Below are 21266 nucleotides of genomic sequence, written 5' to 3'. Positions count from 1 at the left end.
TCAGACAGCTGAACAGAAACTGACCCTAGAAATGACAGCATATCTGAAAAATTGATGGTGGCAGCGGATCATAGTCTGGTCCACTTGCAGCTAAGTGTACTAGTAAGAAGAACAGTGAAGAATTGATTTTAGTGATAATACCTTTGAAAGGCTTCTAGAAAAAAAAGCACAACTTCTGAGCCAACTCCTTTGAACAAAATCCTCTCCAAGGTGGAAAGAAGAAAAAAATGATTTAAGGGACAGGCTGTTTTCCTCAAAGATAGAGGGACAGTGCAGCTGAGCTTTGCCCAAAGCTAACTGTGAGGAAATATTGTGAGATCAACAGAAAAGGTGCCTTTCACTGGTTTTACCAAACTTAAGAGAAGTCCATTTAAGGAAAGACCATTGTCCTAAGTAGTGTGGGGGCTCCTGTCTATAGAAAAGTGAAGTCAAGAGTCTTGCTTAGTGACAAACTTTGAAAATCAATGGTTTTAAAATAAAAAAGCTGGTGAGAGAAAGGTTATCTCACTCTATAGAGAGATGGACAGAACTGCCAGTCCAACAGCCACAGGCTTCAAAGCAAATATGCATGCAAACAGATCAAAAAACTGCTGGTTTAGATATAATTTTGACCTAATGGGCTCATAAAATATGGCCTTGGAGCCCACATTGCTTCCCACCACAGGTCTGCAAATGATTTATATTTATATTAAGTGTTTTGGAACAAAGCTGACTTTCATTTCAGGAGAAAAGAGGGCAGCAAGCTGAACAACATGGGCAGCTTTATGCACTTGCAAAGCCTCAACATGAGGGACAATGTTGTTATCTCCCTGAGCCAAAGATAGAGTTGATGGTAATTCAAAGGACAATATGGAGAGTAAATGATCTAAAACCAGATGTAAAGTAACACATGAATATTCTGAGCTTTGCTATTTGCATCCAAAACACCACTGGCTTTGGAAATGAAATAGCAATAAGGCAGCAGGAAAAAAGAAGCTGTATTTATCTGCGCACATCTACCAGACAAAAGATGGTCATCTGGTTGGAAGCTATATTCTCCAGGCTATCAGGAAGTGACTGGACAGCCAAACAGTGCTTGAGTAGAGATTTAAAAACACTATATGCGGAAGCACAAAACAGAGCAAGACTATAACATGTGCCTGGCCTGTACAGTCATTATACTGCACTGGCAGAGGAAGAAACGAATAACAGACATTTATAGTAATTTAGATTAATACTCACGTTTTTGCAGTGTTGCTGAAAGCTACTGCTCAGAAATTTAATGTTGGGTAATGAATAACTTAATGAACTTATTACCGGACAAGCTGAACTGAAGGCACAGCTTAGGTTCATTAACGGTTTAATCATCTAATGACTTTAAGGTATTTCAAATTAGTCCCAAGAGCCAATTCAAGACCTGGGTATTCTTTTTTGGCCAAATTCTTTGCCAGTGTATCACGTGCTGCAACAGCAGTTTCAGCTGTTTCACTTGTTTATGAAACTGAAAAATAAGGCCTTGATGTAATGAAGAGCATGAGCCTAAACCATCAGGAGAAAATCACTTTCGAAAAAACTAAGGGCTGAGGAATATACAGAGGGAACCCCACACATCACAGAAAAAAGTCTTAAGCCTCTCCCATTTTTCCTATGGGCAATGGCTCTTTGGATGACAAAGCCAATACCCTTCACATTAATGAAAACCTGATGCCATTTGCTTACGTGCAAAACTCTAAGAAAACGCTTTCCCAGCTGATACACAAAACTCTGCTGAGCAATGGCCAACTCCTTTCTCTTTCTGAAATTTTGCAATTAAATTACAGCACTGTTGCTTCCTGGTACTGACTCACAAATCCAGTGCATTCCTGAAGAGGCAGTTTAAATCTCCTGTTTAGAATTACTGGGTTTCAAATTGCAGGGAAAGGGAAAAAAAAATACACAGACTAAGAAGAATGCCTTGCAAATTATTACATACCAAATATATTTCGGCCATGTTGAACACTTACATTTTCCAGATCAAAGATCTCTTAATATTTGGAGGTATGTGGCTGGCACTTCTTCTCTACTTCGTCTTTATTCTACTCTACAGCTACATTACCCTGGCTTTTGGGGACTTTCTGGTTTCCCAGACTGCAACTATGAGAAACACACCTTTTCACTTCTCTTCCCAGGGCTACATTCCACAGTACGCACAATACCATCGGAAAGGATCTCTATGTTTTCCTTCTTCGTAATTAAAAAGAAAAAAAAAAAACTTTACGGTTTGGGTTTGCTCTTAGTTTCAACAGTAAAGGAGCAGATTCCTTCACGAAAAGCAGTCTTGAAAAGTAGTTATACTTGAATAAACTCTCTTTACAAATCTCTTTTAGCTACTTTCAACAGGGTATTGTCAAAGTTTTGCTGACGCCTCTAAACGCTGGAGAACCTCTAGCTAATTCAGGCTTGATTTGAGAAGAAAGTTGAATCTATTTGTATAGGAAAAGAAAACACAAACACAAGAACACCTCCAAACACCCAAGAACCAAAACTTCAACTCTATGAAGTGCAATTATGAGGGCTAATACACAAACTTTAGCCCTATTTTGTTATTCTGAAGAGCATATATGTTTGGCTATATGATGAGTGTGTCTACATTAGTATTTTAGCTTGCTTCAAAACCATACTTTTGAAGCAAGTCTCCTGACCACCTCCACTTAGTTTTTTTTCTTGGAATGGTCTAGGAATAAGCAAATTGGACTTACCTGGACTAAATGAAACCTGCAGACTTGTTTCGGGAGTGCAACTAATACTCAACAACTGCTAATAGACGTTCAATAAATGGAACCAGACCAGAGCTAATCCTGTTTAAACCTCCCAAACATGTATCTTATCGACACTCAGTCTACAGCACTAAATATTTTGCTCTACAGATCTGCTTCTATTACTCTGCACTATTTGCTAATGTAGACAGTCTGTGCAAGTGCCAGGGACAGGTGAAAATCGGGGCCAGGGTGTCTCATTTTAGAGACACTCACAATTAAAAAAGACAAGCCAAAAATTGAAATATAGTGGCTAGAACACTGATCTGGGAGGCAGAGAACTAATTTCAATCCTCTGCTAAACCAATAACTGAACAAGACAAATTGTCATTTTGTGCCTTTATTTCCTCTCCTTAGCTTTTGGGAAAGACCTGTCTCTCACTCTCTTTGTACACTGCACAGCACAAGAGGCCCTAATCTCAGTAGAGAACACTATCCACATTATACAGTAATAATGCTGTTAAAAATATGAGTATAACCTCCAACTTTCTCTATGTGCTCTCAAACAAGTAATTCCACTCTCACAGGACTAGTATACATCCATATTGCATTTACAAAATACAACTCAATCACACAGTGAGCCTGGAACCTGATCAGCTTGGTCTCAACGATCTATGAAGCCAAGTCTAATCTATCCAGTCCAAGTCTCTGGATACTTATTTACACTGTAGCCTCACAGCCATGCCTCTGCACCTTCACTGCTATCAGAACCAAAATATTGACCAAAGATGCCTACATGCCTTCACAGGCTTCGTAAGCAAAGCACACTTGTTGTAATCTATCACCCAAGCTGAGCAGTCAACCATCCTACGAATTACTGTATTCATACATTTTACCTAGTCCCCAGTCTTATTTAGACAAAAACTGAATTGCTGATAGATAATGATTCTTTAAAAACCAATAAAGTTGCTTTTTCAGCATCTATCTGACTGAAAAATGTTGACTCAGTAACTCCAGTTTTCCAAAACAAAAAAACCCCCCACAATAGAATTATCTGGCTGAGGAATACGAGGGCAGTCCTCTCAGTGGTTCTCTGAATACACTCTGATTTATACTGTCCCTCACATACTGCACGATGACTGCCTACTCTGCAGCACCCCTAATCTGCAGGCACTGAAAACACTGGACCCCAGATGACAAGCAGTGCAGAACCTAAACAGTAAATCACCCCATGAGCTCAAGGTAGGTGTTTGGAAGAGGTGGTAGGAAGGCAGAGCAGTTGATCTTTGTCACCTTTTCTTTTTTTAAATCATGAAATAGTACTTGCTTGTGTCAGCATGCACACTCACAGAAGTGCACTGCTTATTCCCAAAGGTATTTAAAACTACATGTCCTGCTTGGATCAAAATGCATTTCATGATGGACAAAGTGCAAAAGATAAATATTTATTTTCTGCAAAACATCATTTAGTTACGTGAGGTTATTATACAGCTTTTCTTCTTTTTACTACAGAAGAAAACATATACCACAAGCATATGGCTGCACATTAATGTTTAAATTTAAAAAAAAAACTCAAGCAATTTAATACAACATTACAATCTACTTCACAAAAATAGCCTCAATATTTAAAACTATATCAGGCTACAGGACTTTAAGACAAGTCAGTATCTGTGCTAAATATACAACTATTAATGAAGCACAGCCTAAAGACCTCAAAACAAGGTCTTCAGAGTAATCAGCACTGCATAAGCCATCAACATTTCTTTCTGCAGAGCTTAAAACTGAGAATTTTAAGACCTTGATCCCAAGTTCACTGGAATCAACAGCAACTTTTCAATGGTTTTGGATTATGTCCCAGAGAAATAAACAGGCACAAGGAGACAGGAAGATTAGGCAACCTACCAGAAAAACACATCAACAGTTAGGGTAAGCTTACATTATATTCTATGAGAGAAAATCTGTGCACCTGCTTTGTTTCATAATCCTAATGCAATTATACTGCAGGTTACATTTGTGTACAAGCAGCAGCACTTTCTTTGAACTGAACTCCTTCAACTTAGTTGAAGATAAAACAGTAAACCTAAGCATAAAAAAACATGCATTAATAAACCACAGGGACATGGTAAATTTGTAAACAATGTTATTTCATTTCTTTATACAAACTGTAATGAAAAAGACTAGATAAAATGGTCATAATTCTGGAAAGGGAAAATGCAAGACAGAATTGTAAGTTCTAAATATTTTCATACCAGTAGCCACTTATTTTCATTCTTTATCCTGAAGCTTAAAAGGTAACATCATCTGTAATTATTACACTTAGTTACAGTTAATACCGCCTTGGGGCATAAGCATGTACTATGTGAACTCTTCATGTTCCTTCCACTCGTGTTTTCTGTGATTTACTTAAGAAAATAATATATTTTGTGGCCTGTTTCCAGTGATCCAATTACAAACATATGTTATAAAAGGTGATGGCAAGTATATACACTACCTTATTACACCATTTTTCTTTTTAATCTTCACATTTCCCTGCAAATCAACCTTTACATTCTGAGAAAGAGTTGTACAGAATATATCTATTACATGCATTCCTTTTCAGTAGTTTTGCACCACTGCAATAGCTATTCGTTAATAGGTCTTTGTGTTACGTTGTTTGCATATGTAGGCTATAATTTCACAAAAAAAAACATTTTTAAAGTTGCATAGATATGTAACCAAAGGTGTTAATAACTATTTGACAAAGACTGCTTGTTGTTCTAAATAATTACTCCAGTTACTTGAGAAAAGTGAAATGATTAGTTGTTTTATTTTTATAGATTTGGTCGAGCACAAACGCAGCTATATATTTGAACTTCCACATGCCACGCTGTGCTCAGTTTCACTGAGCATTTGATTTAATGCTTATTGCAAGCTGCAGGTCCCATTCCAGATGGGGCGGGGTGGGGGGGAAGAGGCACACGAAGTCCACAAGGCAGTAACAGTGATGACCCCACCGCATGGGCTGGCAGTGCTTCAGTATGTTACCTGTCCTCACAGTACCAGCTTCCTCAGGCTGGCAGCGCTTCAGTATGTTACCTGTCCTCACAGTACCAGCTTCCTCAGGCTGGCAGCCAGACTCCTCCTCACTACGTGCTGATACGGCAAATACCCCTCATCCTGGCACGGCAGTTTGGGTTTGCACCCAGATGCCTTCAGGGAACGGAAACAACCAAGCTGCCCAAAACTGAAATTCCCTGAATAAGCAGGGTGAAACTGACTAGCAAGATTTTTCTCACATTAATATTACACAAGTGACCGACTCAAGGGGACAGTACATAGCAGTGCATGATGCTCAACTATTGAAAAAGATGAAGCCTATAAGCTCCAGGCACAGAAGTGAACCCATCTGCAGGAGCTCTTTCCCCAAACTTGCCTTCAACTTCCTTCCTCCTCAGACCCCAGGTTTCTATATTCCTCTTACACTCCTCCCCCCCTCCCCCCCCCGGGATTCCCTTCAGGAATTTCTAAGAAAGATACTGAGCAAAATAAGCATATTTTACACTGTTCATTCCATGAGCAGAACCCATGAACAAAGCTTTGGCTGTGTTCAATATTTTCTCATATGGTATTAAATTAGAGAATAGTTCAGAGGTTAGCCTATGTGCTCCAGAGAGATGTTTACACAATTCCCTTTATTCTCAAATATAAGAAAGAACAACAATTGCAATACATCTGCATTTCTCAGTTTCTGGAGGAGTCTAAATATATGTTTTTAGAGGGGTGAATGAAATTCTTAATAGTTAGAGCCAGCAAATCAGGATTTTGCATTTCTACATCATCTTTTCCACCTGATGTTCTTAAGACTGTACACCACTGAAGCATTATTGAAAGTGTTCACTGTTTCAGCAGATTCACAGTCCTTGACACAAGTCTTTTCTTCCTCTGTCTTCAATAACATTTTGCACTTCTTTTTCAAATATTTGAGAATAAGTCTCCTAACTTGCTGTGAAAAGGTATGGCTACACAGAGTAAGCAAAGAGCAGTCATGCTATAAAAGTGTTATAGCAATGTATGTGTCATGTGTATCTGTCTGTGTGTTTTAATGATTACACTCCTTAAAGGAGCCAGATAAGAAACATTTTCTACAGGAAATGAAGTGACTTATGAATAACATTAGGAATTCATACTAACAATACAAACCTAAACAAACAAAAGTCTGGTAACAAATGCCGCTTGAAGTTTCACTCCTCCTAAGAGGAAACAATAGCTGAATTGGTATTTTAGAAGATTGAAGACAAAAAATCTGAAGTGGCATATACTGACATTAAGATTCTCTGAAAGAAGTTTTATTACTAATTGTTCTTACTAATACTGCTTTTCAAACTCAGGACAAAGCCCATCCTTGAGCTTAAATTCACCTTCCATGCAGACAAAAGACCCCGCACTCAGACAAACAAGTCTAAGAAGGAGCCCTACCAAAATGCTAACACATAATTCACTACAGGATAGCATTTGAGCTTCCACCTATCAGCAATTTGATGATACACTTCTGTTTGCTCTTGGCCTCATTTTCTGCAAGGCAGTGAGGATGTATATTCTAAATCTAAGAACGTCCAAGCAAGCTGGAGTCCTACCTAGAAAACAGAAGGCCAGTCTAGAGAAATAATATATTCTTGTTATTTTGGAAAATATTCTCTCTGTAATGCTTATGAATGCTTAGAATTTTGCTTTCTGAAAGCTGGCTGGATAAAGGTTAATGTTGACATTGACATGAGACAAAGCTACAGTTAATTGAAGTAACCCCTCCTCAGATACTGTGTATCGCAACAGTCTGCAGCCTTGGGCCCTAGCAGTCTGGGTTCTTACTCTGAAAGAGATGAAGGCCTAGAAAGGATGCTCTGCCTAAAAGGGGCCACGATGAAGCCAAATGCATCCCCAAAGATGTTATTTTGTTTTGCACTTTAACCAACCCAGAGGACAGCAAACACCAAGAGGGATGTTTCTGATCAGCTCCCTTCCTCTTCTCCTCATGTTCCTACTCCCTCCCCCACATCAAACCTGGCTCACCCTGCATCAACATGATTGATGAATTAGCTCACCTGACAGAAAGCTAGCATTTCATTTGGGAGGAGAGGCATGGAATTTTCTGTAAAAATCAACAAGTCAAACAGCTCAGCCTCTGACCACACCATCACCAGTACGAAGAAGGTGGTGGACCCTGGAACTCAGGAAGCTGGGCATCACTTCTCAATAGCAACCTGCCACTATGGCAGATGAGACATGCATGGAATTGCATCTTAAATTGCCAGTGTACTATCCATTCTGGAAGCTGAAATGAAAAATGTTACATTATTATTTATCTAAAGTATTCATATGGTTCACCACTTGACCATATGTACATTTTATCATCTTTATTGGATATATCCTCACAATCCTGATAAGAATCTCACTAATGCCCATTACATATGCATTACATATGCAAAAAAATGAGTCACAGCAAATCTCGCCCAAGGTTGCATGTAAAACAAAGCCTATTTTCACTCTGCAAATAGAGTAGTAAGTCAAGGCAGTTCTGAGCTCTCACTCCCTGTCTAGCCCCAAAACATTTCTTAGGTTAGGACACCCAGTCTAGAAACCAAATACAAACTCAAAATGAACTACAAATTCAACACCGTTTACTCTGCTCAGCTAAGCTCCATTATTCTTTCACAGAGTGGCCATCTTTCTGAAACCAGGTAAACTTTGAGGAAGTTAAGCTAAGCTAACTTTGCAACCAAAGACAACTTCTGGCACATAAGGAAGCTTAGTCAACAACTCGAGTTTCAAAGTGGCACTGCCACTGTCAGATACTCCTTTCTCTAATACAAAAAGGTTAGTTACAAATAGGATCTGTGAGATCTCCCAGAGTAGGTTAATAAAGAAAGTCCACATGAAGTCAGTCTAACTGAAGACAATTTGTCTTCAGAGTCATCCAGTCAAAGTAATAACTGGGTGTGCTAAGGGGCAGGTACAGGGGAGGATTTCACCTCAGCTTCCTTTTTAGAGCTGGAACTCGCAAGCATCTCCCCCAGTCAAAGGAAGACCAAGCTCAGGAATGAGCCATTTAGAGGCCAAATGGTCAAGCTTTTCATTCTTCAAGAGGGAAGGTGGCAGGTAAGGACAACAATATGGAAAAACCTTGGATTTACCAAGAACAAATTGTGCTGCGCTAACCTGATCATCTTGTATGATGAGATGACTGGGTCTGTGGACAAGAAGAGAGCATAGCTTGACTTCAGGAAAGCCTCTGACAATCCCCTAAATAATCCATACAGACAAATTAGCAAGATGTGCACTGGTAAGCAAATGAGAAGATGGGTTGAAAACTGGCTGAACCTTTAGTCTCAAAGGGCTGTAGTCAGTACACAAAGTCCAGCTGGCGACCAGTTAATACAGGAGTCTCTCCAAGATTGCTACCAGAGTCAATACTGTTTAATATCTTATTAATGACCTGCACAGAGTCACTTGCAGCATAATGGACAAGACGGGGCTACTATTCAGACTGGCTCAAGAAATGGGCTGACAGGAACCCCATGAAGATCAAAGGCAAATATAAAGTCCCTCACCAAGCATGGAATAACCCCATGCAACAGTACAAGCAGGGAGGCTGACAGGCTAGACAGTAGCTTTGCAGAAAAGGATGCAGGAGTCTTGGTGGACAACAAATTGCATACGAGTCAGCAGTGTACCCTTATGGCAGAGGGGGCTAACTGCATACTATATTAAAAGTGTAGTCAGCAGGCAAAGGAAGCAATTCTTTTCCTCTGTTCAGCACTTGTAAAGCTGCATCTGGAGTACTGTGTCCAGTTTAGGGCTCCCTGATACAAGAAAGACACAGATGCACTGTAACAAATCCAGTGGAAGGCCACCAAGATAGTCAGGAGCCTGGAGCACATGAGGTACAAGGAGAGGCTGAGAACTGTGCTTGTTCACCCTTAAGAAAGGAAAGTCAAGGGGCGGGGGAGAAATTTTTCTGTTGTCTTCAACTATCTAATGGGAGAGCATGCAGAAGATAGAGCCAGACTCTTCTCAAAAGCGCGTGGTGATAGGATAAGAGGCACAAGAGAATACGGACACGAGCTGGACAAGAAATTCCACTTAGACACCAGAATTTTTTTTCCTCCACCATGAAGGTAGTCAAATATTGGAACAGGCACCAGAAGAGGCTGTGGAATCTCCATCTTCAGAGATATTCAAAACTCGAATGGACACTGCCCTGCGCAATCTGGTCTAATTGGTCTGCTTTGAGCAGAGGATTGGACCAGATGACCTCCAGGGGTCCCTTGCAACCTGAATTATTCTATGATTTTATAATCAAGCATCATTCAGTTCCCCAAAGACCAGACTAGGAAAGCAGGTACGTTTATGCCTTGGAACAGAGTACCTCATTAATTGATTTCCTAGGCATTTCTTGTCTCATAACTAAGAGTAAGAAAGTGTGATAAGTAGCGACAAGAGCGAAATCAGTTTTGTCTTGGGGAACAGATAAGGGCCAAGTGCAAAGAACAGCATACTTTATCAGCTATCCTCTAATGTGATTCAATGAGACCATGTAGGTATTTCCATAATCATTCTTTTTGCCTGGCAGATTTGTTTCCTGGCCTTCTTGAGTCCGATACACAAGTGCAAACTTCTCAGCTAGGCTGAACAGCTTCTCTTCCTTTAAAGGGACACCTGAGATTCACACCATAAGTTCCCAAAAGCTCAGGTCTACAAAAACAAACAAACAAAAACACCAACCCAGTGTGGTGAACATTTAGAACTTGGGGCCTCAAAATGCTATGCAGATATATCTAAAGAAGAAAATTAGGTGGGTAAATGCTTAGCTTATACCCCATAGCCTACCAGTAACTAGGATAATGCTTCTACCAATAGTGCTTGCAAATAACTGTTCTAAGGAGTCATTCAGATTTGCTGTGCAGGGAAAAGGGGAAGAAGAAAAAAATAAAAGAAAGAAAGAAAGGAGCCAGCTTCTATATTCCTATATTCTAATGGGCCATTTATTCTCAGTCAGCGTCAGTGAGGGCTAAACCAAATTTACATTGGCACAACATGGTAGTCAGCTTGGTAAAAGTTTGCAACATGATGCCTACACTTTAATACACTCAGTCTTGTTGGCTTCCTAACTTTTCAGCTTTCTGAAGGTACAAATAAAATTGTCTCACATACTGCATCAAGCCCTGGGTTTCTCACAGTTCATCTCAGGGCAGATTGTAGAGGCTCAAGACCATAGCAATGAGGCCAAAGTTGCTCTGTACACGTCCAGATCATTCTGTGAAAAAGCATATACTTTGCAGTGACCAATATGCAGATTATGCATGTACTTTTTCTAAAGTCTGCTTCCTTCAGCATGAATAGCTTGGTCCTCTTAAGGTGAATATTGCACCTGTTCATGTACCAGTGGCTACTACAACAGCAGCAATTTATTTCCAGCATTGGTCAAGGCAGCTAGAACAGTTTCCCTGGTTCTCTCCACCTTCTTCCATCATTAAGTTAATCTCCTTTAATTCAAGCGAGGAACATTGCTCTGCTCCCCCTGTACAGAAAGGCATTAAAAAGCTCAAAACCAGAATCAGTCTTGGGTGATTTTGACTTTTTTTTTTCCCCTCCCAAAACAAACTGAATTATAACTTCTGGGAATCTTCAGCTGTAAACTTTTACCATACCTTTTACTTCTCCATTATGTCATGTGCCATCTTCGTAACAGACAGTTCACATTTCAAACAGCTTTTTATAAAACTTTCATAAATCCTACAGGGTCTCCCATACTATGGGAAAGATGATAGAGGAGGACCCCCCAGCACAGGCAGGCTAAAGTACAACATGCTCCTTTCCATCGCTCCTTTCCATCCTGGTGAGCAATGATTCATGGTTTTTATCTTTTAATAGCCATGTAATCTCTAGGCCAAACAGCAAGTGCTTTCACACTGTTCACTTCCCTTACTCCTCTAGGACTGGCAGTCCCAGGCATATCAATCTAGTCTTTTCCAAAGTAAACAAAACAAAACAAACCCACAGATCAAAAACCCTGGAAGGATTTGTCACAACTTTGAGAGGCACCATGCAAACAGAAAAACTCTGCTGCACTAGAATTATCCCCACTCCTGACACATTTCAGTACAGAATCACAGAATCACAGAATGGTTGGAAGGGACCTCTGGAGATCATCTAGTCCAACCCCCCTGCTCAAGCAGGGTCACCTAGAGCACATTGCACAGGACTGCATCCAGGCGCGTTTTGAATATCTCCAGAGAAGGAGACTCCACAACCTCCCTGGGCAACCTGTTCCAGTGCTCTGTCACCCTCACAGTGAAAAAGTTTTTCCTCATGTTCAGATGGAAGCGTCTGTGTTTCAGTTTGTGCCCATTTCCTCGCGTCCTGTCGCTCGGCACCACTGAAAAGAGTCTGTCCCCATCCTCTCGACACCCTCCCTTCAGATACTTGTACACGTTGATAAGATCTCCTCTCAGCCTTCTCTTCTCCAAGCTAAACAGGCCCAGCTCTCTCAGCCTTTCCTCATAAGAGAGATGCTCCAGTCCCCTAATCATCTTTGTAGCCCTTCGCTGCACTTGCTCCAGCAGTGCCACATCCCTCTTGTACTGGGGAGCCCAGAACTGGACGCAGTACTCCAGATGTGGCCTCACCAGGGCTGAGGAGAGGGGGAGAATCACCTCCCTCCACCTGCTGGCAACACTCTTCCTGATGCAGCCCAGGATACCATTGGCCTTCTTGGCCACAAGGGCACATTGCTGCCTCATGCTTAACTTGGTGTCCACCAGCACTCCCTGGTCCTTCTCGGCAGAGCTGCTTTCCAGCAGGTCAACACCCAACCTGTACTGGTGCATGGGGTTATTCCTCCCTAGGTGAAGGACCCTGCACTTGCCTTTGTTGAATTTCATGTTCAATACGTAAAATTCATTTTTATTTTACTTCTGTTTTCAGCTAACATCCATACATACAGACATTTGGAGAGTAGTATATAAAGAGAATGTTTGATAAAAGTTCATCTCAAAAATATTTGTGCAAGTTGTGGAGGTTTCCATCAAAAGCCTTAGTAAAGCCATCTAAGAATCACTGATTTGCCTCCACTGATTTGCCTCCTTGCTGAAGACAAAACATTACTTTCATCCAGTCACAGAAAGTGAATTCCAAAAAGATAAGAATTTAAAATTAGTAAAAATTACCAAGTAACTTGTTAGCTGAGGTGGGTCTGCACTAGGGGTTTGATAAGACTCATTCACATTTAAAATACCTCCATCTTTTGAAAAGCAGAAGTTGCCCCTGCATTCAGTCTAAACACTTCATATTTCCCTTTTGACAGTCTTTTTGCATAACTTCCACATTCCTCACTTAAAGATAAGTAACAGAAGCTAGTTAAATGAGCCAATGACTCCACATGTCCCAGGCAGAAATTAGAGTCAGTAGTTCAAATACACAATCATTTATTATACTGTAGAATAAATTTCTCAAGCACCGACATTCTTGTATGTTTTTAGAACCCACTGCTCCAAGAAGTCAGTCAACCACAAGTGTTGAAAAATTGCTTTTTCTATTCCTTTCTTGCTGCTCCATTTGGCCAGTTTGTATGCAAACATTCATGATGGAGCTTCCTTTTGACCATAGCCTTAAGGTGAACTCACTGTCCCCTTTTCAAATTAAGTATGCCAAAAGAGAAGAAAGAGAAGGAAGAAAAGAAAAAAAAAAACCACTTCCTATTCTCAAAGCTAGAACTTTGGAATATGTTACCCTGCCAGGACAAAACAATTATACATAACTCTTGTAAAAGAACTAGATTTTGCACATCCTATATATACAACACTCACCATATCTTCCTTGGAAGTTCCATACAGTACGTCTATTGCAGAAGGTGGCATGCAATACTGAAATAGGGCTGTGGATTCATCATAAAAAAAGCTCAGGGGGACAGGAGATGGGGGGAGCATCAAGCATCATGGAAGAAGCAACAAGGCTTGGGTCGATAAATCCACCTTTGGAGAGGTAAAAGAAAAAAGTTGTGTGATATAGCTGTTGTTCAAAATTAACTAAGAAGTAGCAATTACTTAAAGCCAAACAGAATACTTGGAACAGCCCCCACACAGACAGGCTAGGGGAACAAAGCACGCAAACTGCAGAAAAAACTTTTTTTTTTTTTTAAGAGTTGAAGTTTCCAGAAGTCCAGGGTTTCAGCTATCATATGGTCGCAGAAGTAAATTGATTTAGGCTGATTGGCATTAAGAGCACACGTAGCACAGCCAGAGAATACAGGCTGGCACGTTCCAGCTTTCAGTAGCAGGAGCTGGATGTGACTGAACCATGACAACAAAATGCAGAGAGAACGATACTGTGTAAAATGGGATGAAACAACAAGGGAAGGGTTAGGCGCTATCTGCCTGTCACATGTCCAACAGGGAATTTAAAGCGAGGCACCAGGGACAGCAGCTCACACTGACAAAGGAAGTTGCCATGTTTAAAATGGTAAAGTTTTCCTAAATGCTTATTCGACTTTGCTTCATGCTAGACCCCCAAAATAGTTCTTCTGATTCAAACAATAAGTCATGCTCAAGGTAAGGGCCTGAAATAGCCTTTGGTATATTAATGATCTTTTTCATGCTCATAGCATCCCAAATAAGCACCAGTAAGTCTTAAGCATCAGATTTGGTATAAATCACATTCTACAAATACATTGTTTAAAAATAATAATAATAATAATAATAATTGCAAGTAATTCTAAAATTGTTGGGCTTTCACTCATTTAGGGTTCTTTTTGCTTGCTTGTTTTAAGCCATTCATTTGTAAGTTGTGCTTCCTTAAAACTATCTCACATAGCCACCCTGTTTGTTGCACCTGGTAAGTCTTGTTAGATAAATAAAGATTATTTAAAAGATGCATTTTCTCAGGGATCTAAAAATCACAGATCCTATTATAGGCAGCACAGAATATACATTGTCCCATATTATTTTAAGCAGCACTTATACACAGGACTGTATGCATGACTCCAGATGACTTTGTATGTGGAGAATAAAAAAAGTTGACTATTCATGAAACATGCTGCCTTTACTTTCCCTGAAAACATACACAGAGAAATAGCAAAATCTAGCACACACTTCAAACTGTGATTGAAGCCATCTCCAAATGCTGTGAATGTTAGGCTCATTATCCTGCCAAAAGTTAGCATTATGTTTCCCACTGAAAAACTAGGGAAGCCCCTTTTCTGTAAGATGTCAAAGACCACAAAAGTCAGTAGATAGCACATCTTCAGTCTGAGATTTTATAGGACTAAACACACTATTACGGGCTGTAAGACCATTCTCTAATAAGCTGGAAAAAGTTATTTGATATTTTGGGGGGGGCGGTGAGGAAAAAGTATGATGGCTACCTGAGCCAGCTCATTGGCTTGAAACCTCTGAACTACTTTATTCCAGAAGGCAGCACATGGTTACAAATGTGCATGAATTTCAGTTTATACAAACAGAAATGCCTATACATCACACTGCATATGCAGTCAGAGCCAGCAAAAGCTATTCAGGTCCTGGAGCAAACGTAAAGAGCTTCAGACCCAACTTACTCCATTCCACGCAACTTCCCAATCTCACCTACGCCAGCTGTGCTGCTGCTGCCCATCAAGAGGCTAAACATGCTTCTGTCAGGAATCACAGGAGACCAGAAAAGAAGCCATTTCACAATTTGTCACCTTGTTTTTTCTTAATGTTTCCAGGAACACAAGATTTTCTACATGCTCTTGGGTCCTCCCCAATAAACAACTACAGGGACACTAGACATTTTATTGCAATTGTAAATAGTGAACTCAAATAGCAACAAAAATTAAAATAGAATCACTACTATTTATGAGCTATAGCAACTATACAAATTATGAAACAAGCTGCTGATTATGTTGACAGCATGCAGTCAGAAATAGAACCATCTAAGCTTTACGAAATTCATGTTTCCAAGCAAGAAAATTAATAAACCGTATTCCTCTACACATACTGCAAGTATAGAAAAGGCATTACAAGTTGTACGAAAATGGGAGAACAGATCTATCTTAGGTAAATTTGTCTCTATCTTCAAACAGCAAGCCAGTGAAGTATTGCTAAAATACCACTCTGATATTTCTCTGACTAGAGCTAGATGCTCTCTACATAATCAAGTTACACAATGCATTTGATCAAAACAAAAACAAAACAAGTTAAATCCCTATAAATACACTCAAACTCTATGTTATATTTGAAAAGCCTTTCTAAAAGTGACAGGATTTCGAGGAGCAAACCTTAAAAAAACTATAATTAAAAAAAAAAAGAAATCAGATTTCAGGTTTTGATGGATAAGCATACAAAAAACAAGAATATGCTTGCAACCTAACAAAAATTAACTTCAGATTCAATTAATTCACTTCAGTGGGGCCAGGGTATCATCTATTTGCTTTCTCCCCCTGAACTCCAAGGTTCTCCTCCTAACTCCCCCCACATACTTCTTCATTCTTACCTGAGAGGTCCTCTTCCGTGGTAAGGCAGAGCAGATAGCCAGACCACCACAATAAGCCCAGTATTTAAGTCACTTCTTAAGGAAACATCAGGATAACTCCCTTCCCTCATAACCCCAAGAAATCTGGGAATATTTCTGAATTCTAGATGAATGGCCCAAATGCGTCCCTATCAGATAGTAAGGAAAGACCTAGGTGTGCATCCACTTCCCTATACCCCATCCCGGAAATCCAGGCATACAGGCCATCAGCAAGCAGCAGCACAGGTGCCCAGTTTGGCCGATCAGTGAATACAGATCCTACCATGTACCTACTGCCTAGCCTAAATATATTCTCACTCTCTCCTAGTCTAGCTCCCAAGATCAGTGAAGGAGAGATCTCAGGTGACTGGATTGGGGCCTCTCCGGGAGGCCTGGGCTGGCAGCCAGCTCTCCTGCAGGAGGTGTGCTGCTGTTGACGAGCTGTGTCGTCAGGTAAGGGAGTTACGGGAGGAAGTCAGTAGGCTGCGCAGCATCCGAGAAGCAGAGCAAGAGATAGACAGGGTATTCTCGGAAACTGTACAGCTCCAGGAGTCCCAACCCCCTGCAGCAGTGGAGTTGCCAGAGGGCTCTGTGCCGTGTGAAACGGTACATCATGACACTGTAGAAGAAGGCTGGAAACTGGTCACTGCTCGTGGGAGGAGAAAGGCTCCTACTCCTCCCGAAGACTTGCAGCTGAAGAACAGGTTTAGTGCCCTCCAGGATGAGGAGGAGATGGGCATGGCTGCAAGGGAAGTACCTGGGACAACAGACCCTGTGCCCTGCCGGAACGCCCGGAAGAAGCGGCGGGTGATTGTTGTGGGGGACTCCCTGCTGCAGGGGACGGAGGCATCTATCTGTCGACCTGACCTCGTGTCTAGAGAGGTTTGTGGCCTGCCGGGGGCTCGTGTGAGAGATGTCATGCAAAGACTGCCTAGGCTCGTCCACTCTTCGGACTATTACCTACTGCTGCTCTTCCACGTGGGCGCCAATGACACCAAGGGCAAACTGGAGACCATCAAGCAGGATTTCAGAGCTCTGGGGAGGGTGGTCAAGGGTCTGGGAGCCCAGGTCATCTTCTCCTCAATCCTGCCAGTGAGGGGGATGGATGAGAGGAGGAGGAGACGGACTTTCCAGGTTAACGACTGGCTGCGCCGCTGGTGTCGGCAACAGGGTTTTGGTTTCTACGACCATGGGACCCTGTTTGAAGATCGACAACTGATGGGGAGAGATGGGATCCACCTCACGAGGCGGGGCACGCGGGTCTTTGCCAACAGGTTGGCCAACCTGGTAAGGAGGGCTTTAAACTAGGAAAGATGGGGGAAGGGGAGAGTTATAGTGACAGGGTAGTTGGCAAAAGACTGCTCAAGTCAGGATGCCTCCAACAGGTGAATGCAGCCAGGGAAGTGCACATGGGATGTGGCTATGGAGGATCCTCTTTTACCCCTCCTGGGAAACCTGCTTGCTCGATCACCTCCCTGAAATGCCTGTACACCAATGCACGCAGCATGGGGAACAAACAGGAAGAACTAGAGATGTGTGTGCGGTCGCAGGGCCATGACCTCATTGCCATTACAGAGACATGGTGGGATAGCTCGCATGACTGGAGTGCTGTCATGGATGGCTACGTGCTTTTTAGGAAAGACAGGCCAGGAAAGCGAGGTGGTGGAGTTGCTCTTTATGTGAGAGAGCAACTGGAATGTGTTGAGCTGTGCCTAGGGGTGGATGAGGAGCGAGTCGAGAGCTTATGGGTAAGGATCAAAGGGCAGGCTAGCATGGGTGACACTGTTGTGGGTGTTTACTACAGGCCACCTGATCAGGAAGAGGAAGTCGATGAGGCCTTCTACAGACAGCTGGAAGTAGCCTCACGATCCCAGGCCCTGGTTCTCATGGGGGACTTCAACCACCCCGATATCTGCTGGAAAGACAACACAGCTAGGCACAAACAGTCCTGGAGGTTCCTGCAGAGCATTGGTGACAACTTCTTGACACAGGTGGTGGAGGAGCCAACAAGGAGAGGTGTGCTGCTGGACCCCGTACTAACAAACAAAGAAGGACTGGTGGAAGATGTGAAGGTCGGGGGCAACCTTGGCTGCAGTGACCATGAGATGGTGGAGTTCAGGATCCTGCGAGGAGGCAGCAGGGCACCAAGTAGGATCGCAACCCTGGACTTCAGGAGAGCAAACTTTGTCCTCTTCAGGGACATACTTGGAGGAATCCCATGGGTGAGGGCCCTAGAAGGAAGGAGTGTTCAAGAGAGCTGGTTAATATTCAAACATCACCTCCTCCAGGCTCAAGAGCGGTGCATCCCTATGAGTAGGAAGTCAAGCAAAGGAGGTAGGAGACCTGCATGGATGAGCAAGGAGCTCCTGGCAAAACTCAAGCAGAAGAAGGAAGTATACAGAAAGTGGAAAGGGGGACAGGCCACTTGGGAGGAATATAGGAATGTTGTCAGAGTATGCAGGGATGCGACGAGGAAGGCTAAGGCCCGTTTGGAATTAAATCTGGCAAGAGATGTCAAGGACAGCAAGAAGGGCTTCTTCAAATACATCAGTAGCAAGAGGAAAACTAGGGAAAATGTGGGCCTGCTGCTGAATGGGGTGGGTGCCCTGGTGACGAAGGATGCAGAGAAGGCAGAGTTACTGAATGCCTTCTTTGCTTGAGTCTTTACTGCTCAGGCCAGCCCTCAGGAGCCCCAGATCCTGGAGGCAAGAGAGAAAGTCTGGAGGAAGGAAGACTTTCCCTTGGTGGAGGAGGAGTGGGTTAGAGATCATTTAAGCAAACTTGACACCCACAAATCCATGGGCCCTGATGGAATGCACCCACGAGTGCTGAGGGAGCTGGCGGACATTATTGCTAAGCCACTCTCCATCATCTTTGAAAGGTCATGGAGGACAGGAGAGGTGCCTGAGGACTGGAAGAAAGCCAATGTCACCCCAGTCTTCAAAAAGGGCAAGAAGGAGGACCCAGGGAACTACAGGCCAGTCAGCCTCACCTCCATCCCTGGAAAGGTGATGGAGCAGCTCATCCTGGAAGCCATCTCCAAGCATGTGGAGGACAAGAAGGTGATCAGGAGTAGTCAGCATGGCTTCACCAAGGGCAAATCATGCTTAACCAACCTGATAGCCTTCTATGATGGAATGACTGGCTGGGTAGATGAGGGGAGAGCAGTGGATGTTGTCTACCCAGACTTCAGCAAGGCTTTTGACACTGTCTCCCATAGCATCCTCAGAGACAAGCTCAGGAAGTGTGGGATAGATGAGTGGACAGTGAGGTGGATTGAGAACTGGCTGAATGGCAGAGCTCAGAGGGTTGTGATCAGTGGCACAGAGTCTAGTTGGAGGCCTGTAGCTAGCGGTGTCCCCCAGGGGTCAGTCCTGGGTCCAGTCTTGTTCAACTTCTTCATCAGTGACCTGGATGAAGGGACAGAGTGCACCCTCAGCAAGTTTGCTGACGATACAAAACTGGGAGGAGTGGCCGATACGCCAGAGGGCTGTGCTGCCATTCAGAGAGACCTGGACAGGCTGGAGAGGTGGGCAGAGAGGAACCTCATGAAGTTCAACAAAGGCAAGTGCAGGGTCCTGCACCTAGGGAGGAATAACCCCATGCACCAGTACAGGCTGGGGGTTGACCTGCTGGAAAGCAGCTCTGCGGAGAAGGACCTGGGAGTGCTGGTGGACACCAAGTTAAGCATGAGGCAGCAATGTGCCCTTGTGGCCAAGAAGGCCAATGGTATCCTGGGCTGCATCAGGAAGAGTGTTGCCAGCAGGTCGAGGGAGGTGATTCTCCCCCTCTCCTCAGCCCTGGTGAGGCCACATCTGGAGTACTGCGTCCAGTTCTGGGCTCCCCAGTACAAGAGGGATGTGGCACTGCTGGAGCAAGTGCAGCGAAGGGCTACAAAGATGATTAGGGGACTGGAGCATCTCTCTTATGAGGAAAGGCTGAGAGAGCTGGGCCTGTTTAGCTTGGAGAAGAGAAGGCTGAGAGGAGATCTTATCAACGTGTACAAGTATCTGAAGGGAGGGTGTCGAGAGGATGGGGACAGACTCTTTTCAGTGGTGCCGAGCGACAGGACGCGAGGAAATGGGCACAAACTGAAACACAGACGCTTCCATCTGAACATGAGGAAAAACTTTTTCACTGTGAGGGTGACAGAGCACTGGAACAGGTTGCCCAGGGAGGTTGTGGAGTCTCCTTCTCTGGAGATATTCAAAACCCGCCTGGATGCAATCCTGTGCAATGTGCTCTAGGTCACCCTGCTTGAGCAGGGGGGGTTGGACTAGATGATCTCCAGAGGTCCCTTCCAACCTCAGCGATTCTGTGATTGTCCAGTCAGATTAGACAATGCTAGAGACACCAGAGGAACGTCACTGCACTGGAAAAGTAAGACTGTGGATTTTTTACTCCAATAGATGTCATCTACAAACGCAAAATTCAAAATATCACCTAAGTCTCATTTTCCATGAAATTTCTCTTCAGATTCAGAAATATGACAGAGGGGAATATTCAGTTTAAGAGGATATACAGCCCTTCCAAGACATTAGCAATGCAGCTGGTTCTTCTCAGTAATGAAATTATATAAAAGGCCTGAGAATCAGTCCTTAAATAAGGTTACAGAAAGAACAGAGAAAAAGGTGGGTGGTTATAAGCATGTTCCTCAGGAAAGGTCTCCACCAGGAGAGAAAAAACTAGTGTCTATTGACAACAGAAGAGTTTCTTTTCTAGCAATGATAAGTAGTATACTGCTTCCCATCTTGAAGGGTGATGAAGCGGGTTTTGTTAGTCATTGGGATGAGTTGCTCTGTTGTTTCTGTGTCTGAGTAGCCTGGTAAGGAGATTTTCACCGCAGTTTTTTAGTATTCCTTGTTCTGGAATGGACAAAGGCCTAAGCTAGACACACAAAAACTAAATTTAGCCAAGGAGACTAGTGTCTTTGGGCATCCTCTACAATCAGTGAGGCGACTGCATTTGGAGGAGATACTCACTAAGGATAATTTGTTTAGCCTCTCTTAAGCACCCCTGCAATCTTTAAAAGCA

At 42.7% G+C, this 21266-nt stretch overlaps 1 protein-coding gene across 2 annotated transcripts in view; it reads right to left on the bottom strand.

The window, feature by feature from the left end:
* The window catches only part of PLD5 (phospholipase D family member 5), a 189966-nt gene that overhangs the window by 162362 nt on the left and 6338 nt on the right, over nt 1–21266 (bottom strand). The window contains exon 2 of one of the 2 annotated variants that reach the window (XM_013943860.2): nt 13556–13720. The exons of the other annotated variant lie outside the window; for it this stretch is intronic. Coding sequence (XP_013799314.1) covers nt 13556–13675 — 120 coding nt within the window. The 5' untranslated portion in view covers nt 13676–13720. The remainder of the gene's footprint in view (nt 1–13555; nt 13721–21266) is intronic. 2 annotated transcript variants of the gene reach the window in all.

This window comes from Apteryx mantelli, chromosome 3 (assembly GCF_036417845.1).
Source record: "Apteryx mantelli isolate bAptMan1 chromosome 3, bAptMan1.hap1, whole genome shotgun sequence".
Taxonomy (NCBI): Eukaryota; Metazoa; Chordata; class Aves; order Apterygiformes; family Apterygidae; genus Apteryx; species Apteryx mantelli.
The sequence above is the reverse complement of the archived record's forward strand: the minus strand, read 5'-3'. Positions and strand labels throughout refer to the sequence as shown.